Source organism: Paramormyrops kingsleyae, chromosome 7 (genome assembly GCF_048594095.1).
Source record: "Paramormyrops kingsleyae isolate MSU_618 chromosome 7, PKINGS_0.4, whole genome shotgun sequence".
Lineage (NCBI taxonomy): Eukaryota > Metazoa > Chordata > Actinopteri > Osteoglossiformes > Mormyridae > Paramormyrops > Paramormyrops kingsleyae.
Window position 1 is genome coordinate 32527857 of NC_132803.1, and position 20297 is coordinate 32548153.

Below are 20297 nucleotides of genomic sequence, written 5' to 3' on the forward strand. Positions count from 1 at the left end.
ATTTAATGCGCTGCAGTGCTCTGACATGTGATTCGATGACCTTCCCAGATGTGCACCACCAATTCTAAGACGTTTGCAGAAATTTGAATAAAAGACACAGAAAGAGCATAATTTAAGCACATGAAATGTGTACCAGCATTTTTTTATATATATACTTGCATTATTAAGTCCGATGTGGATACAATTAAAAAAAATTTGACCAAAAATTGACCATACGTTCATCCAAGAAACAGCTTTGAACCACTGTAATATTTGAATGAAAACTGATCCAAGATCTTTCGGACGGGGGGGGGGGGGGGGGGGGGGTTCTGTAGCAGATTTCGGCAGTTTATTGTTACCAAACAGGTTCTGGTAACAGTAACACTGAGGGATATTTGCTTACTTTTATGTATTTATAAGCAGACTTCTGTTTTAGGCTGGGTGACAAGATGAATGTTCAATTATGATGATCAGTTTTGTGAAATCTAACAATCAACCCTAGAAGGAATATCGGAATTCTACAAAGTGCTCCTTTGAACCAGGGCTGGCTCTGGGTGTTCTGGTGCCCTAGGTGAGATTCTACCAACTCCTCTCCTCACATGATACAATCATTGTTATTAAACACACCCAGTAACACTGAAATATACGAACATTTTCAGTAAAAATGACCAAGCTTTGCAATGTTTTACTCATCCGCAATGAACACTAACACAGTATCCCATTTTAAGTAGTTTAATTATTCATTTGATAAAAATAAAAATTATTAGAATTCAGTTTCAGAAACATAAGGCAAAGTAACACTGCAATTCTAAAAAAATAATGGCTTCCTTTAAACTTAAATAAAAATATACTGTAAATATTCTTGTGCCCAGAACAAAAGACAATGGCATGACCAGACAAAAAAATCTCAGAAAACAAAAGAAGTCATTAGACAAATCCTTTGTGATCAGATTTTGTGCATGCATTTCTATCTCCCCCCTTAAAAATAAAGGAAAAAAAGAACACTTTGAAAAGTAAACATTGCATATTTTGCATTAAACATCTACTACAGTACCTCCTCTTCTAAAATAGCAGAACAAAGATATAGAACAAGTCCCTCTGGGTATACATGGCTTTTTAAATCTCTGCATGCTCAATGTCCTATTGAACACACCGCGGTTTATAAACAAAATGTTTCAGTACAGCTGGTGAGAGTAACCGTGCTTCAAAATAAGAGCCTTTTGTTCATATTAGGTATAAAAAAGGATCTACTGGCAAGACGGGGATGTCACACGACGCGGGGCTTTCCTGACAGCAGGAATAAACCACCTTCTTGTAACCATACTATTTGAGCCATGGAGCCTTTATAAGCTTCCGATGGCCATGGTCTGTGAAGAAGGCTGATGTCACCTTCCAATCTGATGGCCGGCTTCTCAGAAGTCACATATCACTCAAGACACGCTCAGGGAACAAGAGGGCTAAGTTTAGTCTGTTGTGAAATAGACAGGGGAGCCAGGGTGAGGATTCAAAATGCACAGTTTGCGGCGTCAATTGTACGAGTGTTTAACCCATTTTTGACTTTATGGGTTCCATCTGGATTAAACTGGTTTCACAGTCTGGCTCTCCCTTCACATCCCGCTTGTGACCAATTCAGAGCAGCTCAGAGAGTCTAACTTCATCATGTCAGGAAGGGTCCTGCACCCTTTTATCCCCACCTGTCTCTTTAAAGCCAAGATGCCCCTTTACTTATTTGCACCATATGTCTGGGTTGAAGAGATATTGTGTTCTGTCGACACGGTAACGTTATATGGACAGACGAAGACAGCAAAGGTTTGGTGTGTGCGGTGTGCCTCTTTCAAACGGACCTGTTAGCGCCCGTGAGGCAAACATCACTACAAAACTGTATTTTACAGTTATCCTGGGATTTAAAAAACAGCTGTTCATTGAAAACAAAATGAGATCATTAATAAGACACTGGATCATACAGGTTAACAGAACACGTGCATGCAGCTCCGGATATGAAGATATGGTATGTTGTGCGTCATGTGCCTGCCCCCCCAGGTGTGGGCTGGAGAGAGCAGCTTACTGGCTGTGTCAGTGGGTGCCTCTAGGCCGCTGCCCACACTCCCGCTCAGGGCTGGGGGGGGCCCGCTCACCCAGTGGGGTCCTAGGGCTTATGTTTGCTTCCCCCACCGTACATCTTACGGAGGCTGGAATCCAGGAGGAAGTCCACGGACCTAAGGAAGACCGAAGGGTACAGGGGGTGGAGTGATTAGTGACACTGGGACTCACCACGAGTTGGGGTACAGGCAGACTTTCAGCCCTGGGCACCAACAGGTACTGCTGGAGATTTAAAGAGGTAAAGGGTAGTGACGGCCAAATGAAGCTTCATGAACCATTTGCTGTAATTTCTGACCCCACTAGATGGTGCTCTCTGTTCAAAAAAGGGCTCAAAGTATGCGAAAAGCAAACCAAGAGCGCCATCTAGTGGGGTCAAAAAATACAGAGAATGGTTCATGAAGCTTCGTTTGGCTAGTAAATGGCACACGGGCACACTCAGATAGTCAGTCAGTTATACATGCACAGTGACACACACAGGTAAGAATTCATACAAACAGTGGATATAAAAAATGTACACACCCCTGTTAAAATGGCAGTTTTTTTTGAGGTAATATAATGAGACCACGATAAATCATTCCCAAACATTTCCCACATTTTAATGTTACCTATAACCTGTACAATTCAATTGAAAAACAAACAAATCTGTTAGGGGGAAAATGTAAAAAATAAAAAACATACAATAAGCTGGTTGCATAAGTATATGCACACCCTTAAACTAAAACCTTGTTGAAGCACCTTTTGATTTAATTATAGTCTTTTTGGGTAGGAGTCCATCAGCATGCCACATCTTGACTTAGCAGTATTTGCCCACTCTTACTTGCAAAAGTGCTCCAAATCTGTCAGATTGTGAGGGCATCTCCTGTGCACTGCCCTCTTCAGGTCAACCCGCAGACATTCAGGTGGATTTAGGTCTGGGTTCTCACTGGGCCATTCCAAGACAGGAATTTTCTTCTGGTGAACACATTCTTTTGTTGATTTGGATGTATACTTGGGGTCATTGTCATGCTGAAATACCTCTTCATCTTCAACCTTCTAGCAAACACCTGAAGGCTTTTGGCCCAAAATTGACTGGTATTTGGGACTGTTCATAATTCCCTCTACCTTGACTAAAGCCCCAGTTCCAGCTGAAGAACAACAACCCCAAAGCATGACGCTGCCCCCACCGTGCTTCACCATGGGTATGGTGCTCTTTTGGTGATGCACAGTGTTGTTTTTGCACCAAACATTCCTTTTGGAATTGTGGCCACAAAGTTCAACCTTGGTTTCATCAGACCATAAGACATTTTCCCACATGCTTTTGGGAGACATGATGTATTTTTTGCAATATTTAGCTGGGCATGGGTGTTTTTCTTTTTAAGAAAAAGCTTCCGTCTTGCAACCCTACCCCATACCCCAGACATATGGAGAATAAGGGAGATTGTTGTCACATGTAGTACACAACCAGTACTTGCCAGAAATTCCTGCAGCTCCTTCAGTGTTGCTGTAGGCCTCTTGGCAGCTACTCTGACCGGTTTTCATCTTGTCTTTTCATCAATTTTGGAGGGGCGTCCAGTTCTCGGTAACGTCACTGTCGTCCCATATTTGATGACTGTCTTCAGTGTTCCATTGTATATTTAATGCTGAGGAAATTTTCTTGTACCCTTCTCCTGATTGCAACCTTTCAACAATGAGATCCCTTTGATGCTTGGTAAGCTCTCTGTGAACCGTGGCTTTTGCTGTAGGATGCAACTGAGTAAATGTCAGGAAAATCCTACTAGGACCGCTGAACTTTATTTGGGGTTAATCATACTCACTTTAGCTGATGGCAGGTGGGTACCCAAGACTGAATGCTGTAATTAAATCAAAAGGTGCTTCAACAAAGTATTAGCTTACGGGTGTGCATACTTATGCAACCAGCTTATTGTATGTTTTTTTTTTTCCCCCTAACAGATTTGTTTTTCAGTTAATTATTCTTTATTGAATTGTACAGGTTATAGGTCACATTAAAGGTGGGAAAAGTTTTGGAATGATTTATCGTGGTCTCATTTATTTACATTACAAAAACCTGGTGTTTTGACAGAGGTGTGTACAGTTTTTATATCCACTGTACATACAGATGAACTTAGCCAAGACAAGGCTAATCGCAAACAGGGACTGACTAAGGCCGACTGAGAAGCGAATATACAGAGCGGCACCTGTCGATGGGAGTGATGATGAAGGGGATGGTGGAGAGCCCGATGGCCGTGGTGGTCCACTTGCGCACGGGCAGCGGCCAGCGGGTGGCGCGTCCCAGCAGGTAGAGGGAGGCGGCACAGACCCGGTTGATAGTGAAGCCGGGAATGGCGACAGAGGCCAGGGCCTGCCACACGAAGGTGTCCACCACCGCCACCGCCACCCGCGTCGACTTGCCGGGATTCTCGCCATGCTCCTGGGGGTGGGGGTGGAGGGGGGGAGGGGTCAGAAAGCATACCGAACAGCCGTCCCCGCCGACCAATCAGCTGTTGATGAGGACGACGGTGAAGAATGACATCACCCCCCTCGGAAACCACCGGACAACCCATCTCCGCGGGATCCACACCCGGGTTTTAAAGAGCCTCCAGGTACGGGGGGGCTCGTGCTCAGTTCAGGAGCCGCTTTCGGAGTCAGGAGCTGTCGAGGCTCTGCTGCTTTTCGTACAGAAACAGTGTCCAGCAGACAGACATGCTGGGCTGCTCAACCCACCTAACCTCCCACCTTCCGAATTTAACCGAGATGAAACGCCAGGAAACCTGAGATTATTGTATCCCCACCTGAGTCAGGTCAATCCCCAGAGATTCTCTTTAAAAAAAAAAATATATATATATATTTTATATATAAAAAACCACTGCACTACCGTGTACTATATATATAGCATACGAGGCCACAACCGCGCATCGCTGGCCAGACAGGGCGTGCCGCTGCAGATCTCGTATGACCTTACAGATGCATCACTCTTAAGATTAAGATTGACTTTATTGATTCCAGGGGGAAATTTTGGAAGGTTCACACCGCACAGCCTACTCGCGAGTCCTCGCAAGCTCACCGCTGCCGCCTTCTTGCCCTTGTCAAAGGCGTCTGCAGAGACGTAGGTTGTGGCGATGGCATAGCTGGCCCAAACCACGCCCACTGGCACCAGGGCACGGAAAGCTTCGCCCACCTCGTTGGCGTAGCCTGCGGAGACCGTCGGCAAGTGCCAGGACACAAACTCATTGTAGTACAGATGCCATAGAGACTAAAAAAGTCATATAAACAGCTGAATCGGGGATATATGTATTAGCACATAAAGTGTATAATTTATGTCCAAGACCATTACACTTTTTAATATATTAACTGTATTTCTGCCATTGTGGGAAAGCTACAGTGTGGTATAAATTCATAACAAATGATATCCTTGTTCTGACAAAATGATAAAATCTATACCCATGTAAGACATCTTGCTCCAGAAATTGAGATGTGACCTTTACCCTATTCGTTGCCTTGGAGAAGTATTGACTAATCTAGCCCATGATTTATTAGCGTAACTTTCTGCCCGCAGCTGTTAGCCTCTGCTGCCACTATGTGGACACGTGGTAGAACTACAGGAAATACTTCACTTTATCCGGCTATTTTTGTATGATAAATTGCCTTCATGAATTCAGTTCAGCTTTGCCACAGACTTTTAATCTTTAGTGTAAGCAAACGGGCATAACCGTAAGTACTGGAAGGTCCCCAGGAAATGAGTCATGTCTTGCGTCATTAAAAAAAACCCTTGTTCCTATCAACAACATCCTTTACAACTCAAAGCGCACCGATGGGGAAAATACTTACTGTTTGTACTACCGCACAGTAAACATTTCATTGCTAGGAAGAAACAAATCCCTGATTTTGCAACACTGGCGTACAACATATTAATTCATAGAAGGAGCATTTATACAGAACACGAATTTTAAAGGGAACTCAAAATTCCAGCAAATGCAGGGTTTTAGCATTTATTTAGCTAGAACTTTACAATTACGGCATGAGTCATTAAATGTGCATATTTATGCCTATTGGTATTCATGTTTTGCATACTATTACGAAAACATTTTTAACAACATATGTAATAGAATCAGAAGCCGTTTCGGTTTAACTGTAATTACAAATGTCCTTTAATAATTTAATAATGTCCCTGCTGATATAGCCGATAGCTAAGTGTCTATGAGTTTTCCAAGGTATTAAAAAAAAAAAGTCTACACGCAATATTTTTTCTAAAGCTTTCCTTTTAGTTTATCACGTGAGATATGTTAATTGTTTTGTTAATGATTTAATATTCCGTTTCTGCTATTTTGACTCGACGTTGTTGCAAGAGAAGAAATTTTATCGATACTGACACGTCGGACTGTTCTTGTAATGCAGAGCAGACCTACGGCTGCAGTGGAGGCTGACTGACAGCTCACATGTAACATTGTAACATGATTTCAAAGTCACCGCAGGACACGGAAAAGTCAACATGGCAGACAGCAGCTTGCCATGGTAACACCGATTCTGAAATGCGGAAGGAAAAACTAGTCCGATCGTGGAGTAGGAAGAGAAAAACTGAGGAAACTTCAAAAATAACGACACTGGCAGGCTATATAGCTTGTACGAATTGGCTATCTTACAATGAATTAGAGGTGCCCGTGTAATCCAGGAAAATACGTAGGCCGTTAATTTGTGGTTACTTGCTAATTCATCTGCACGTAGCAGACGAGGTAATTAGCTGGACTTTCACGAAACTTTAAACCCCACGGTTTCAAAGCCCCAGTGGAAAGTATATTCAAGCGTACTACAGCAGATTTGTCAGTAATGTATCATTCACCCTGCGATGTGCTTGGTTCGGTAAAAGCAATTAATGAGGCTTCTGGGATTCCTGGATCTTTTTCAGCCCATGGGTCACATAAGCGGAATTACCTGAGCTACTGACCATACAGTTTTTGCAGAGATTGTATTTAGTATTTTCATAGTTCAAACCGGATTCTAGATTTTAGTGGTTGCTTGGTGTTGCTAAAGCTAGCCACTGTTTTTGGCGTTATTATTGTATATTAACATGTTTCAAAGTATGCTTTTTGGAGAGGTAGCAACGCATAGCGTGATTACAGTAAGTAACTTTAATAGTCGTGTCATAAAATACTGCCCCCCCTCAAAAAAAATTCCTTGTTCACGACTTCTGAAAGACAACCGTCCGAAGGCGTATCCTATATACCTTACCTAAAAACCGTACCCAGGTGTCACGATAAATGTCGACCTCCTTCACCATTTTCTCCGAACCACTATCCATATGTAGATTGGGTCTCTAGCATAACCACATACGGCATGTCACAGGAATCGGTCCAAGAGTTACGAAATTGAGACGAGAAAAAATACTTCCGGTAGCCACCATGGATTTTTTTTTTTTCTTTTTCAAAATAAAAGTTCAGTTACCCGTTTGATAAAATGCGGCCATCTGTCTCGCAGGGCATCCTGTAATCTATCCCAGGCAGCAACGGGCACAAAGATGACATACACTCTGAATGGGATATTAGTCAATCGCAGGGCACATACACGTACAGACTCGTAAATTATTTAGAGATACCATTTACCCTAACTGCCAGTCTTCGGACTGGGGGAGGAAACACTGGACATGGGGAGACCATGCAGACTCTACACCAGGGGTGGCCAATCTTATCTGCAAAGGGCCGGTGTGTATGCGGGTTTAGCTGCAAATCACTAATTAGATTACTAATTAGAGGACTGTTTGGCTGAAGAGTCCTCACAGCTGGGTTTGAACAGCTGACCTACAGGTTATCCCAAAAACCTGCATACACACCGGCCCTTTGCGGATAAGATTGGCCACCCCTGCTCTACACACACATGCAGCAGAGGTAGAATTCGAACCCCCAGACCCGGAGTTCTGAGTCATTATGCCACCCTAATAACATGCAAAATAAAAATGCAAAATAATTAGGCTAAAGTGTGATGTGTTTTATCCATTTTGATAAATGCATCTGAAAACTGAACTTTTACAAAAACCGTATTTATTGATGTAAGCACAAAAAGTAACAAAATGAGTTTTACTTGAATGTAAAGTGAGGACTTTTGTTTGAAAGGAAGTGTTTTAGACTACCAGTGGTATTATGGTTACTGTAGTTCATCTTTTCCAAGGTTGAAAGCAGACACAATTATGGTTGTACTGTGAAAATGTGTAATTTATCATGTTATATGAGCCTTATGCAAATAAACTCCTCTCTAACAATTTGTTCATGTATGTTTGCCTATATACATTTTATGCAGACAATCTGTTCTAATAATAACATGACATTCACAAAGTCAATGTACTGGAATGTCTAGTGTTTCCTGCCTTGTGTCCTGTTGTGTTTCCCAACCTCGCACTGGATAAGCAGTTATGTAAGATTGGTGGATGAATAAGAAGAATTTTTTAATATATAAATGCCAGAGATTTATCAACTTATAGTGTGTCCACTGTAATATGAGAAATACCATAGAATTTTGACATAAATATGGAGTCCAGGGGAAAAATGGCTTGTTTTGCTGAAATGGAACCAAATGGTAGAATGCAAATGAGGGCTTGTATTACAGTTATCTATGTGTCAGTCCACAGAAGGCATCCAGCAGAACAATCCACGTTGTACCCTTTAAAAAAACAGTTGAATCTGCCAGTATCACTGGCATACTCCAATGGGGGGGTGATGGTGGCAGTTTGTGAAGTACTATTGGAATTATCATGGTGGTCAACGGGCTTTTCTTGGTTAGACAGCAAGTGAGAGAGCGGAGATGAGAGACGGACACATATGTCTCTGTTAGACAGAAGGATAGAAACAAGGAGGAAGAATGAAGATGGGGATAGAAAGAGGTCTGAAGTGAAAGGGCAAAGAGCAGAAAATCTGAATGCACAAGGAGAGGATGAGCATGATAGACTAGAAGTGCAAACAGAGGACGGCAGAGCTGTTTTCCTTAATAGTCCTGCTTTTCTCATTCCTTTGTGGTGAAAGTGAGTTACTTGTAAAAATGCGTATCTCTCTGTCTCTTTCTAAGCCAAAGGGTGATTATCCCTACCCACCCCTCACCCCATCCATTGCCGGAGAGTAAGCCTAGGACAATCCTGCTTGTCTGGATTTTCCTGTTTTTTTCCACTTAGTCTCAGCATTCCATCTTCCCCCTTGTTTTTATTCACCCCACCTTTTCTCCACCAAGATAAACACGCCCTGAAGGCCTTTCACATCCTGTGCGTCTCACCTGATCCATCCATCTTGCAACACCGGTGGGGTGTGTGGGTCCAGACCCAGCTAAAGCAGAAAGGGAAACGAACAGAGGTGGCTACAACTGGAACGCCGCGCCCTCACTAGAGGACAAAGCCTTACCAAGTAGACTCCTATAGCTCAACAAGTAGTGCATTATACTAACCATGCAATAATCATGGGTTCAAATCCCAAAGAGCACACATAAATTGTAGTTCTTCTCTCTACTGTAAGTCATTTTGGATAAAAGTGTTAGATTAAAGACCAAATTAATTTATATCAAGGGTCTCCAACTCCGGTCCTGGAGAGCTGCTGTCCAGTAGGTTTTCTATCCTATACCTGGCTTCTGATTAACCACATCTGTTCTCAGGAAAATACCAGGAACAGGTGTGGCTCATCTGAAGCCAAGTAGGATAGAAAACCTGCTGGAGAGTAGCTCTCAAGGACCAGAGTTGGAGACCACATAGACTTCACTGCCCCTGCAGTGAAAACAGTGAGATGGTAACTGCCTTGTGATATTAGGTGAAAATTGCCAAGTTTGTCCCCCACAATAAAATTTGGGGAAGGATAACTGAAGAGATTTGGCAAAATGGGCTAGGCTCTGTGAGTCTCACTAGTAAACCATCAGACCTGACACCTATGCACAGAAGCCACAGTTGGGTAAATAGTAAAATTGTGTTGAGGTCCAGTCAAATTGACGAGCATACAGATGGATACAAGTGATAACTGAGTATAACAGCGCCCCCTGCAGGTCTCACTGAAGTAAGACCACAGGCGCTGGCACAGACGTACATGAAGCCACAGGCACTCCGACAACTGCAGCCCCATAAGGAGGAAGAACATATGGAGGATAAGCGAAGACGAGAAACGAAGACAACACTACTGAAAAAGTCTGACTTGTATGTGTGTGTGACGTCTAAACTGCTTTTATTCATCCAACATACAGCCTGTCCCCAACCATGCATGAAAATTGATTATATTCCATACTTTAAAAGATTTTTTTTAATTAAAACAAAGAGATTTCTATAGATACCTACAAATGTCACCATTTTTATCAGGGAATGAAAGGGATCGATACAATAGAAACCTATAAAAATAGTATCGTAGAGCCATTTTACACATATTTGTACCAAAACTGTGTCTAAATTCTGTAATGCTTTTTTGGCCCATAAGAGAGAATCCTCACAGTATATAAAAGGAAAATGGGAACAAGAAAGTAATCTAACAATATCTGAGGAGGTATGCGGAAATATTTGCACCATTCAATGGGAATGAATTCTGTCTAATAATTGGAGGGAGTTTTGCTGGAAGGACGTAATGAGGTTCCCTATTACACCCTCTCAGAAGAAGCATTTTTCAAATGGCTCAATGTGCAGAAGAAACTGTGGTGAAACAAAACGTTACTCACTAACACACTTTCTGTTACTCGTTGTGTTTGGGTGAGACATACATAAGGCCCTGGAGGCAGGGGCGTCAGAAGCATGTGGGGGGGGGGGGGGGACGCACTGGCATAAAACTAATATTCTATGTTAAATGTGGGGTTGGGGGGTTCAAACGAATAATTATGAAATGTGAGGGGGACACATCCCCCTCAGATTTAATGGCAGTGACATCCATGCCTGGAGGGAAGACTAACTTTTCAGGTCCCTTATAAATTTGATACTCTTTATATGGGGAATATGCCTGGGAATACAGCTATAACAAAAGATAAATATATATTTAAAATAACTTTGGCTGCAAGTAAAATAGCTACAAGAAGAAAGTGGCTGCAGCCTGTACCACCTATGTCACATCACTATGACTTCCTGAACGTAATACAGGATATTTTTGTTATGGAAAGGATCACATTTGCTCTATGATTACAAAAAGAGAGATTTTATGAATATCCTGGTCTCTTGGTCTCTTAGCGCTATAGATGGCTGTAAAGATTTTTCATGTTAACAATGTTAGTTTATTTGATTAAGAAATATTGAGTTATCTCCCTGCTACTTACTCCTTATTTCTACATTTTTATTTCTAATTTTCTTTTGCATTATCGATTTTTAAGATTTTTTTTCTATATTTACAAAATATATGAAAGGGGCTGCGGAAGGATATTTGTAAATTTGCATTTGTGATTTTAATGTGAACAACACCTCTTTCAATAAAATTCGAATTTAAAAAAAGAAAGAAAATTGATTATAATGCTGAAATGCTGAAGCATGCTCTATGATTCATTATACACACCCTTTTCTAGAATACAGACACTGCGCTGAAACAGGTTTTTCGTAAACCAATCGTGTCCCGCCGTCACCCGTCAGCTTTCTTCATAGTGGGTGGAGTCTTGAGGATTGAGTTCTTGTCCGAGGCACAATTGAGCCAATTAGCAAAGGACATAGAATTAAACAGACCAATAGGACGTCGAGGGGAGTGTCTTAAAACTGAAGGAGTATAATGGCCGCCACCATGTTAGAAAAAAAAATAGCTTTTGACAGTAGTTGGAACTCGTTCTTGCATTTTAGTTTCCATCGAAACATGACAAATAAAATGCACTGGATCATTCTATTGCTGCTTGCAATTTCAAGAAAATGCTGGTGTGAAGATGGTCATGAAATGGAAGAGTTTCTGAAGAGGGAGTACTCGCTGTCCAAGCCGTACCAAGGTAACGCGCTAGCTAGCATCGCAGGTTGCTAGCTTGCCTTGTACTGTATATGTTGATTAGGTCAGAGGTGTATTTACATTAACGCTAGGTGTCGAGTGATAAATGTGTTGAATGAGCATGGTTTACTTACGTTCGTTTTGTTCTAAATGCGTTATATAATGTAGTTAATCGCATTGCGAAATATGCAGCCATTCACTTTCAAATTAGCTATGAAATAAGCTGCGTACTGCTGACGAGAGAAACTGTGCGTCTCCGGGAATGATTGCAGTCTAAAATCACGACAATGACAAATCTTTTGCGTGACTAATACTTAATACGTAAAATAACTGAGTATTTTATCACCACATTTTTCCTTTCTTACAATTGTATATTATGAGTCAGGTGAAGGCCAACGATTCAAGAAATTAAAAACCACAAAGCAATAAATGTGGATAAATGTGCAGTGTATTTTAAATCCAATTGTAATTATTTTGTTACCGTCATATTTTATTGAATGTATGTGTGTTAAATTAGTAAGAATTTTAAATGGAACACCTAAAATTGCGTGTGTGGGTGTTTGCTTTAACTCGTGAAGTTTTAAATACCTTCTTGGAATTCATATTCAGTATTTTAATACTTAAATTTAATCTTGTGTAGTTTTTCGTCTTATACAAAATATGTTTCTGATGGTTTTGAGATGACCTGCACTTTGATCCCCGCTCGTCCAGGAATCGGCTCCTCCAGCTCATCCCACTGGGAACTGATGGGTGACGCCATGATAACTACGGACCACGTGCGGCTGACGCCTGACATGCAGAGCAAGCAGGGGGCAGTGTGGAGCCGCATTGTGAGTACAGGCCAAATGTCCACTAGGGGCACGTTTGCGATTTTAGGGCTTCTGATCATGTGTTTATTCAAGGTTGTATTCTGTCTGCTCAAAGCTGAGTTTGACTTCTAGAATTAACGGGTGTTAGGTTTTTAGAACATATTTAGCACAATAAGGTCAGAGGTAACAGGTTTTCGTATCAAATACAAGAATCGTATTTATCAAATATATCATAAGGACGGCTTAGTGGGGAGTACTGTGGGCTTGGTGGTTCCAACCCTACCTTTGCTCTGTGTGAAGTCCAAAGACTATATGGCTATATGGTGTCTATAAACTGCCCTGCCACAAGGTGGCATCCCATCTAGGGTGACCCCTGGCTGTGTGACCTATGCTGCCTGTAACAGGCCCCTGCCTACTGATGAATGGATGGATGGAGAGGAAATGTTTTAAGCATTACAGAGGTTTGTAGTCTTCGTATGACACATCCGTCTGTGGTCTGCACACAGCCCTGCTTCCTGCGGGACTGGGAGCTGCAGGTGCACTTCAAGATCCATGGCCAGGGCAAGAAGAACCTGAATGGCGATGGGCTGGCGGTGTGGTACAGCAAGGAGCGCATGCAGACGGGTGCGTGCAGAGACACGGGGCAGTGCTGGCTGGCCGGTCCGGCGAGTTTGCCCGCCCTGTGTGATCCGGCAGCTTCTGAGGGGCGAGAAACTGGTTCTTCCAAAAAAAAAAAAGCCATTTTAGTCATTCTGTGGTGCATTTAACAGCTTACTACCCAGGGACTGTGTAATAAAAACAGGATAGCTGAATGGATATATATATATATCTATATATGTATGTATGTATGTATGTATGTATGTATGTATGTGTGGTTTGTCCATTTTTTTTTATGATAAATCAAAGCTGTGTGTGTCATTGCAGGCCCGGTGTTTGGAAATCAGGACATGTTCACTGGCCTGGGAGTGTTTGTGGACACCTACCCAAATGAGGAGAAGCACCTGGAGGTATAGACCTATCTGTATCACCCCCGCCCCCCCCCCCCAACACACACACACACACACACACACACACACACACACACACACACACACACACCCCAGGTGCGTCTTGACCCAAAGTATTTTGTGTTTTTTGGTCCCAAGAGATAAATGGTATCAGTGGCTGGGGAAAAAAGGAAAATCCACCAAATTCTGGCATTTTATGACTAACTTTGGAAAATATTTAAACATTTAAGGATTCTTCTTGTGAAATGTAGCTGTTATGGTATTTGTACTTGGGCGGAGTAAATCAAAAATAGGGATGGTTGTTTTAATGATGACATCACTAATAACCTCACCAAGGTCATTTATTTTATAAATAATAATAAAAAAAAGACTTTTAGCTGGGATGGTATGGTGCATTTTTAAGTAGATAGTATGGTGATCTTTGACCCCCGTTATAGCTCCATATAATGGTGCATGTCTGGAGTAGCTGCAGAATCTGATCGTCCAGCGCCATCAAGCGTTTGTTGCAGGGTGCACTGAGCACGCTCCCAGCGTGCGTGCGGATTCGCCCATGTAGCCATTAGTGGTCAGGGCAAAACTGACAGGCGTTTCTTTAAAGTGGCCACCTTGTGTTGTGCTCCTATTTTGTGCACCCTCTTGGAGACAGGCGCAGAAGAGGAGGTATACCCCTCGCACACAGGTACCCGATTTGACATGCCCCGCCCCCATTCCCCGACCTGCCAATGAGAAGCATGCTGGCTGTTCCCGTCATTCTCCATCCCACTGTGTGCCATGCCTGAGCGGATCGGGTGTTGGTGCCGGTTTGTGTGCCGTGAGTCCCCGACACCCTCCGTCTGCCAGCCAATCGGGGCGGAGGGTTCCGGGGCTGTGCTTCATCATGGGTGTGCTGCATGACAACCGTGCTGGTTTCATCTCCACCTCCATGGTAACCGACCCTCCCCTCGCCTGCTTAAATCCCCTCCCCCAACAGAGGATCTTTCCCTATGTGCTGGCCATGGTGGGCAACGGGAGCCTGACCTATGACCACGAGCGGGACGGCCGGCCCACCGAGCTGGGGGGCTGCACTGCTGTGGTGCGAAACCTGCAGCACGACACCTTCCTCTTCATCAGATACGTACGGCGCCGGCTGACGGTAAGACTCTGCTCCTATATAGCGCCCCCTGGGTAACGTTTCTGGGAGCGGCGCCCAGCTGGGAGCAGATCACCCTGGATGTTGTTGCCATGCAGAATTGCTTAATTGCTTCAAGGTCAGGGTAACGTGTGTAGGCCAGTGATTCAGAACCTCGTCCTCGGGGAACCGCAGACAATCCACATTTCTGCTCCCTCCCAGCTCCTGCTACACCTGAAATAACAAGCAAGAATGCCTGGTGTTGGGAGTTGGGAGGGAGCAAAAATGTGGACTGTAGGAGTCTCCAAGGGCTGGGTTGAGAAACACTATATATATTTTTTTTAACCCTCCTCTCCCACACCAGCTAATGAGATTATCCCACTGCTTCGTAACCTTTGTTACGAATAAACAAGGGCTGTAGGCTATAACACCCCCCACCCCCTAACCTCTGCCTGCCCCCCAGGTCATGATCGATGTCGACGGGCAGCACGAATGGAAGGACTGCCTGGACATCCCGGGGGTGCATCTGCCGCAGGGATACTACTTTGGGGCGTCTGCCATCACCGGGGACCTGTCAGGTGACGGTTCTGTGGGGCTCGTGCTGTCGTGGGTGTGTCTGTGCATTTTTAAGTAGAACATTATGTTATTTATATATATTAGGGCTGCCTACGTTAACGCCATAATAGCGCATCAACGGGAATTCATTATAACGCGACAATTTTTTTTTAATGCCATAACGCGTGTTGAGTCGGATGGCAGCTCAGGAAAAATAATGAACGAAGAAAACTGTATTTGAATGGCAGGTTCAGCTTCAAAGATGGGTCCATCGAAAAGACCATAGTTATTTGCAGTTACTGTCGATGTGAAACAAGTTACCACCCAAGTACATCTAGTCTTAAATACCATACCAGGCTGCGGCTCTCCTCAGAACGATAGACGCATTTGCATTTTCATGTCTTAACATATTATGATAATACTTTCGTAAATATAAATAATTTATTTATGGGTTAATTATTTTATTATTTTTCATTTAGGTGTTTCTTTAGCTATATGTGAATGAGGCGGTCCGTCGTGCGCTTCTGTGATGTCTTAACTGTATAATTTACATCTTCCTCAAAGTCATTGTCTACGAGAGTATGTCTCCGGTCAAATGGCATGCTTTCCGGAGTTTTCTTCAGTTTCCGAGATTGGATGTTAAGTTTATTGGTATTGTAGTAAATCATCACCACACCTTTCCAGATTTTCGTAAAATTATTATATTTTCTCCGATTTATATATTATAGCCAGCTGAGTTCGGAGTGGTGAGGACATTTTGCACTGCTCGGTCAGCACAGTTACAAGTAGTGAAGTAGAGAGTGAAAGGCAGGCAACTGCAGAGCCAAACCCCCCCCCCCCCCCCCCCCCCGAAATTGTATGTCTTTTATTTTTTGTAAGTACTTGAAGTTTTGTTTTTGTGTCAAATGCATATATACCGATATTGCATTAAAAAACACATCTCTCTTCTCTATCCATTGGGGCTCTTTGTAAATCTTGGGTCACCCCCCCCCCCCGCTCTATAATGTCCATAGAGTATGAAGGTATGGAAAAGCCTGATCTCAGCCCAACTGACTGTCGCAGTTCTTGCGATGTGAGAACTGCATGCACATAACATGCGATGTTGGTATCAATATCGCACGTCGTCCAGCCCTGTAATATATTACAGCCATTTTTTAAATTCGGTATAAAATACACCGCCTAACTTTGTCATTCAGTGCCGGTACTGGTTTTACACCAGTGAAAAATCAACACCTTGAAGTATCGTACTTTTGGTATTTTCATGAAGGTGTGGTGGAGAAGCGCTCAAAGTTTTAGCTCATCCGCGTATTTTTGCCTAATATACAGCAAATTAATAATTTCTTTTTTAATTAGAGTAAAAAATACCTGGTTGGTGCATCCATAAAGGAACTATTATTTATTTTTATTTTTCTGTTGCATTCTTCCAAGATGCTGAGTTGCCCCTAAACACTACTGCAGCCTTATTGTTTATGCTGTCAGATACAGAGAAACGCGAATTCTGCAGGCATGAGATGGGGAAAAACGGGTCGAGCTCCAACCACAGTGTGTCTGAGAAGGTCTACTCACCCAGAACTCACCAATGAGATGTTTGCCCTACAGATAACCATGACTTGATATCCATGAAGCTGTACCAGTTGACCGTGTTGCGCAGCAAGGAGGAGGAAGAGCAGGCGGCGAAAGATGACGAGATCACGATTCCCAGTGTGGACAATATAGAGCTGCTCCAGGGTACGTACTTCCTGTTTCTGATGGAGATGTTTGCGCTCTCTATATACATGCCCCGCCCATTTTAAGAAGACACTTGCATGATTGGTTTAGCTGTCTGAGAGGACACGCCCCCCTCTGCCCAGCTCTCAGTTCTAGTACATGAAGTCCTCCCTTGTAAACATTCCCTGTACAGCACCCCCTGCGTGTCCCCTGTAACCCTCTCTGTGGTGACTCCCCAGGGGATGTCGTGGAGGGAAAAATGAGTGGGGTAGCACTCTTCTTCACCGTGCTCTTCTCCCTGTTGGGCTGCATCGTGCTGGTGATCATCGGCCTCGCCCTCTACAGCCACTGGAGCGAAAACAGCCGCAAGCGTTTCTACTGAGTGGGGATTGTGGGGGGGAGGGGGGGGGGCTATAGCGGTCTCCGGAGATCAAAGATAAAACTGAGATGGGCTCACTTCCAACCTCCACCGTCGCCCTACCCCCTGGGACAGGACAGCAGGTTACTGGCCTCGGTAATAAAGGAGAGCTCCTTCATCTCAGCATCACTTCCTCTGCCCCGCCCCCCCACCCCAAACCCAACCCCAAACCCAACCCCTTCCTCTGCCCCTGCTTATGCTATATCTGAAACTGGAGCAGCAGAAAGACCAAACCAGGTCCGCCAGATGGTTCTTTTCAATCCACCCTGCCAAAAAACAGAGTAAGTCCTCCGCTAACCCCCAAAACAAACAGACCCAAATGATTGTTCTGCCCTAATGTTGTAAGGTTTGGGGCATAGTGTGTGTGTGTGTATGTGTGTGTGTACGGTTGCGTGTTTGTGTGTTAGTTTACACTGGTGCCACACAGGATACCATCATCCTTATTTTAAATTTTTGTTTGTGTCTAGCAGAGGAGTGTTTTTATTTCTGATCGATTTCTCTTTAAACCCCGCTACGTTCCCTGTATGAGTTTTTCGCCTCAGTGTTTGAACTGACATGTCGTGCTGAAAATCGCCTCCAATGTCTGGCGCTGCAGTTTCCTTAAAGCCGCATACTGGATTTAAGTTCTTGCAATCCACACCAAACCTCGTGGGCACTGAGTGCAGACCGTGTTTCCCCCCCAAGTTAGTGTGAACAGTTAAGACACAGGAGAATCAGTGCTCAATGCTGACTACAACCGCCCCCTCCCCCCAAAAGCTATATGATTTTACATGACTGCCTTGTGTAATTTCTCTGGATCTCTATGTTGTGTAGTTGCGCATGAAGATGTAAATCTTTGAAACCACTGTTGCGTTTACCGCATGTGTCACAGCTCTGGGATTGGAGAAGTCAGGTGCGTGTAGTTTTTTTTCTTTTTCTTTTTCTTTCTTAATCATGACTGTGATGCTGGAGAGACTTGAGTGGAAAGGCAGATCTGACACAATTCCCTAGCAGCTCTCTTAGCTGTGACACAAGGCAGATTTCAGAGTGGAAGGTGTTCTGTGAACTGCCACTGAAATCATTTCCATGCCCAGTTTGGAGACGTCCACGCTAATGCAGCACATATGGTCTTCTGTGTGAGACTAATGGTATAGAAACTCAGAAGTATAGGCTGTGGCTTTAACGGCACTTCTCTCCAATCAGATAATGTTATGATAAATTGCCGTTCTCAGCATCCTATTATTATTATTATTATTATTATTATTATTATTATTATTATTATTTTCTTCCCTAAGGTGCCTCTTAGTTTGCATTGTGGTGGAGGTTTTCCCTTCTGGTAGATGCTGGTACCAGGCTGTGTTTGTACATTTTTTATTTTTTTTTTAACCAGCCTGGTTACACCTTGCTAAACTTGCTACCCTGAGTTCTCTGCTGTTGTGCATCTCAGTGCACTCAGAAATCTGGAGCCGTGGAACATCAAATTGGTGTAGCTCAATACTCGGTTAATTTTAGATCTGGGCCTAGATGAATTGGTGTTTACATTTAGCGTTCGCTTCGTGCCGGGTCTCGCTTGGAGGTCCAGTCCGGGAGCTCCTGATTTACGTAAACCTTCGGACAGCATACAGCAGTTGTCTTGCTCGCTGCTGTCGGGTCATTGTTACGTGTACGGTTAGGAACAGGGCAGCCCTTCAGTGAAGAACACCGTGTTCCACCCCTTGAGCTCACAGAAAGCCCCGGGAGACCCCAGTGATCACATTCACTTGCTCCTGGGAGGGAAGCCCTTCCAGCTTTGGTTACTTAGTCGTGTGTGGGTTTTTTGCCCAGTTAGTTCTGTGAGCACAGTGGTTCTGAAAAATAAGGTTTAAATGACACATAGGGCTATTACATAACTCAATAAGCCTCTCATACTTAAGACCACTAAAGACCTTCACAGCCTTACTGTTTAGATTTTCAGACATTGTGAACCACTCGTGAGCTGTGATCCTAGCATGACAGGAGTAGGGATTGCTTTCCAGACAGTGAAAACATGCCGTGTTCAGTAAAATAATATGACCACATTCTCTGCGAGGACCGGCAGGCTTTAATATCATGGGGTTTCTCAGGGGATAGGGCCGATGGTTTGAATGTTCACCCTAATGCATATTGATTGATCTGTGTTCAGTATTTTTCCTCAGCTGTGGAATTAAGTGTCTTGAAGAAAACTGAGCCTTTTGAATGCTGTCACCAGCTTAATGTCTGACCACCAGTGATCACCTTCTGGAACAATGTTCAACACTAGCTAGTACAACCTGAAAGATTTTATTTCATGTGCACTGATTTGTTGTGAATCTTCCCCATATGCTGCAGCACATTGGATATTTGTGGATCGAGCACATTTGTACTGTCAGGAGTCTCTTTTTTTTTGTCATGTTATTTAATAAAGGGGAGGGTTTTTAAACAATAACACTGGCATTCGTACATTTATTTGCTTTCCCGTTGTCTTCAGTGTTCAGCCACACGAGGGTGCAGTTACATTCAGCTCTCCCAGAAGATTAGAACCAGATTTGGAGTTGAGTGTGTTCTCTGCGAGCTGCGGATGACCACATATTCTGACTTGCAGGTCCAAACAGTTCGGTTTTCAGCATGGAGATGTTAAACCTGTATTTCCCCAAGAGCAACACCTGCACTTTTTTTTTTTTCCTTTTCCCCAAACAGTACTACCTGCTGACAAATTTTGTATTAAACTGTGCAGACATATGAACAGTAAACACTCAAATTCCCAGTGATGGT

At 43.4% G+C, this 20297-nt stretch overlaps 2 protein-coding genes across 5 annotated transcripts; one reads left to right on the plus strand and one right to left on the minus strand.

The window, feature by feature from the left end:
* Window positions 1-695: 695 nt before the first annotated feature.
* Window positions 696-7714, minus strand: mtfp1 (mitochondrial fission process 1). 2 transcript variants are annotated; one of them, XM_023818596.2, is made up of 4 exons: window positions 7495-7714; window positions 5120-5247; window positions 4254-4486; window positions 696-2195 (listed from the first exon to the last, which is right to left on the minus strand). In XM_023818596.2, the coding sequence occupies exons 1-4, from the start codon at window positions 7514-7516 to the stop codon at window positions 2126-2128; spliced, it is 453 nt and encodes a 150-aa protein (XP_023674364.2). In that variant the 5' UTR covers window positions 7517-7714; the 3' UTR covers window positions 696-2125. The 2 variants fall into 2 exon arrangements, with proteins under 2 accessions (XP_023674364.2, XP_023674363.2); XM_023818595.2 differs by lacking the exon at window positions 7495-7714 and adding an exon at window positions 7282-7455.
* Window positions 7715-11704: 3990 nt separating this feature from the next.
* On the plus strand, window positions 11705-19971 carry lman2la (lectin, mannose-binding 2-like a). Of its 3 annotated transcripts, XM_023818702.2 has the most exons (9): window positions 11705-11949; window positions 12657-12775; window positions 13261-13378; window positions 13679-13761; window positions 14408-14440; window positions 14732-14893; window positions 15333-15447; window positions 17024-17152; window positions 17371-19971. In XM_023818702.2, the coding sequence occupies exons 1-9, from the start codon at window positions 11742-11744 to the stop codon at window positions 17511-17513; spliced, it is 1110 nt and encodes a 369-aa protein (XP_023674470.1). In that variant the 5' UTR covers window positions 11705-11741; the 3' UTR covers window positions 17514-19971. The 3 variants fall into 3 exon arrangements, with proteins under 3 accessions (XP_023674470.1, XP_072570869.1, XP_023674471.1); XM_072714768.1 differs by having other exon boundaries at window positions 14408-14893; XM_023818703.2 differs by lacking the exon at window positions 14408-14440.
* Window positions 19972-20297: the final 326 nt, after the last annotated feature.

Bases quoted from the DNA above. Each gene is read 5' to 3' on its own strand.
- lman2la (XM_072714768.1), top strand. From the start codon at position 11,742: ATGGCCGCCACCATGTTAGAAAAAAAAATAGCTTTTGACAGTAGTTGG. The intron at 11,950-12,656 runs GTAACGCGCTAG...CCGCTCGTCCAG, and splicing joins GCTGTCCAAGCCGTACCAAG to GAATCGGCTCCTCCAGCTCA. The intron at 14,894-15,332 runs GTAAGACTCTGC...CCTGCCCCCCAG, and splicing joins ACGTACGGCGCCGGCTGACG to GTCATGATCGATGTCGACGG.
- mtfp1 (XM_023818595.2), bottom strand. From the start codon at position 7,351: ATGGATAGTGGTTCGGAGAAAATGGTGAAGGAGGTCGACATTTATCGT. The intron at 5,248-7,281 runs GTAAGGTATATA...CGGTCTCCGCAG, and splicing joins CACCTGGGTACGGTTTTTAG to GCTACGCCAACGAGGTGGGC. The intron at 4,487-5,119 runs GTGAGCTTGCGA...CCCCACCCCCAG, and splicing joins AGGGCAAGAAGGCGGCAGCG to GAGCATGGCGAGAATCCCGG.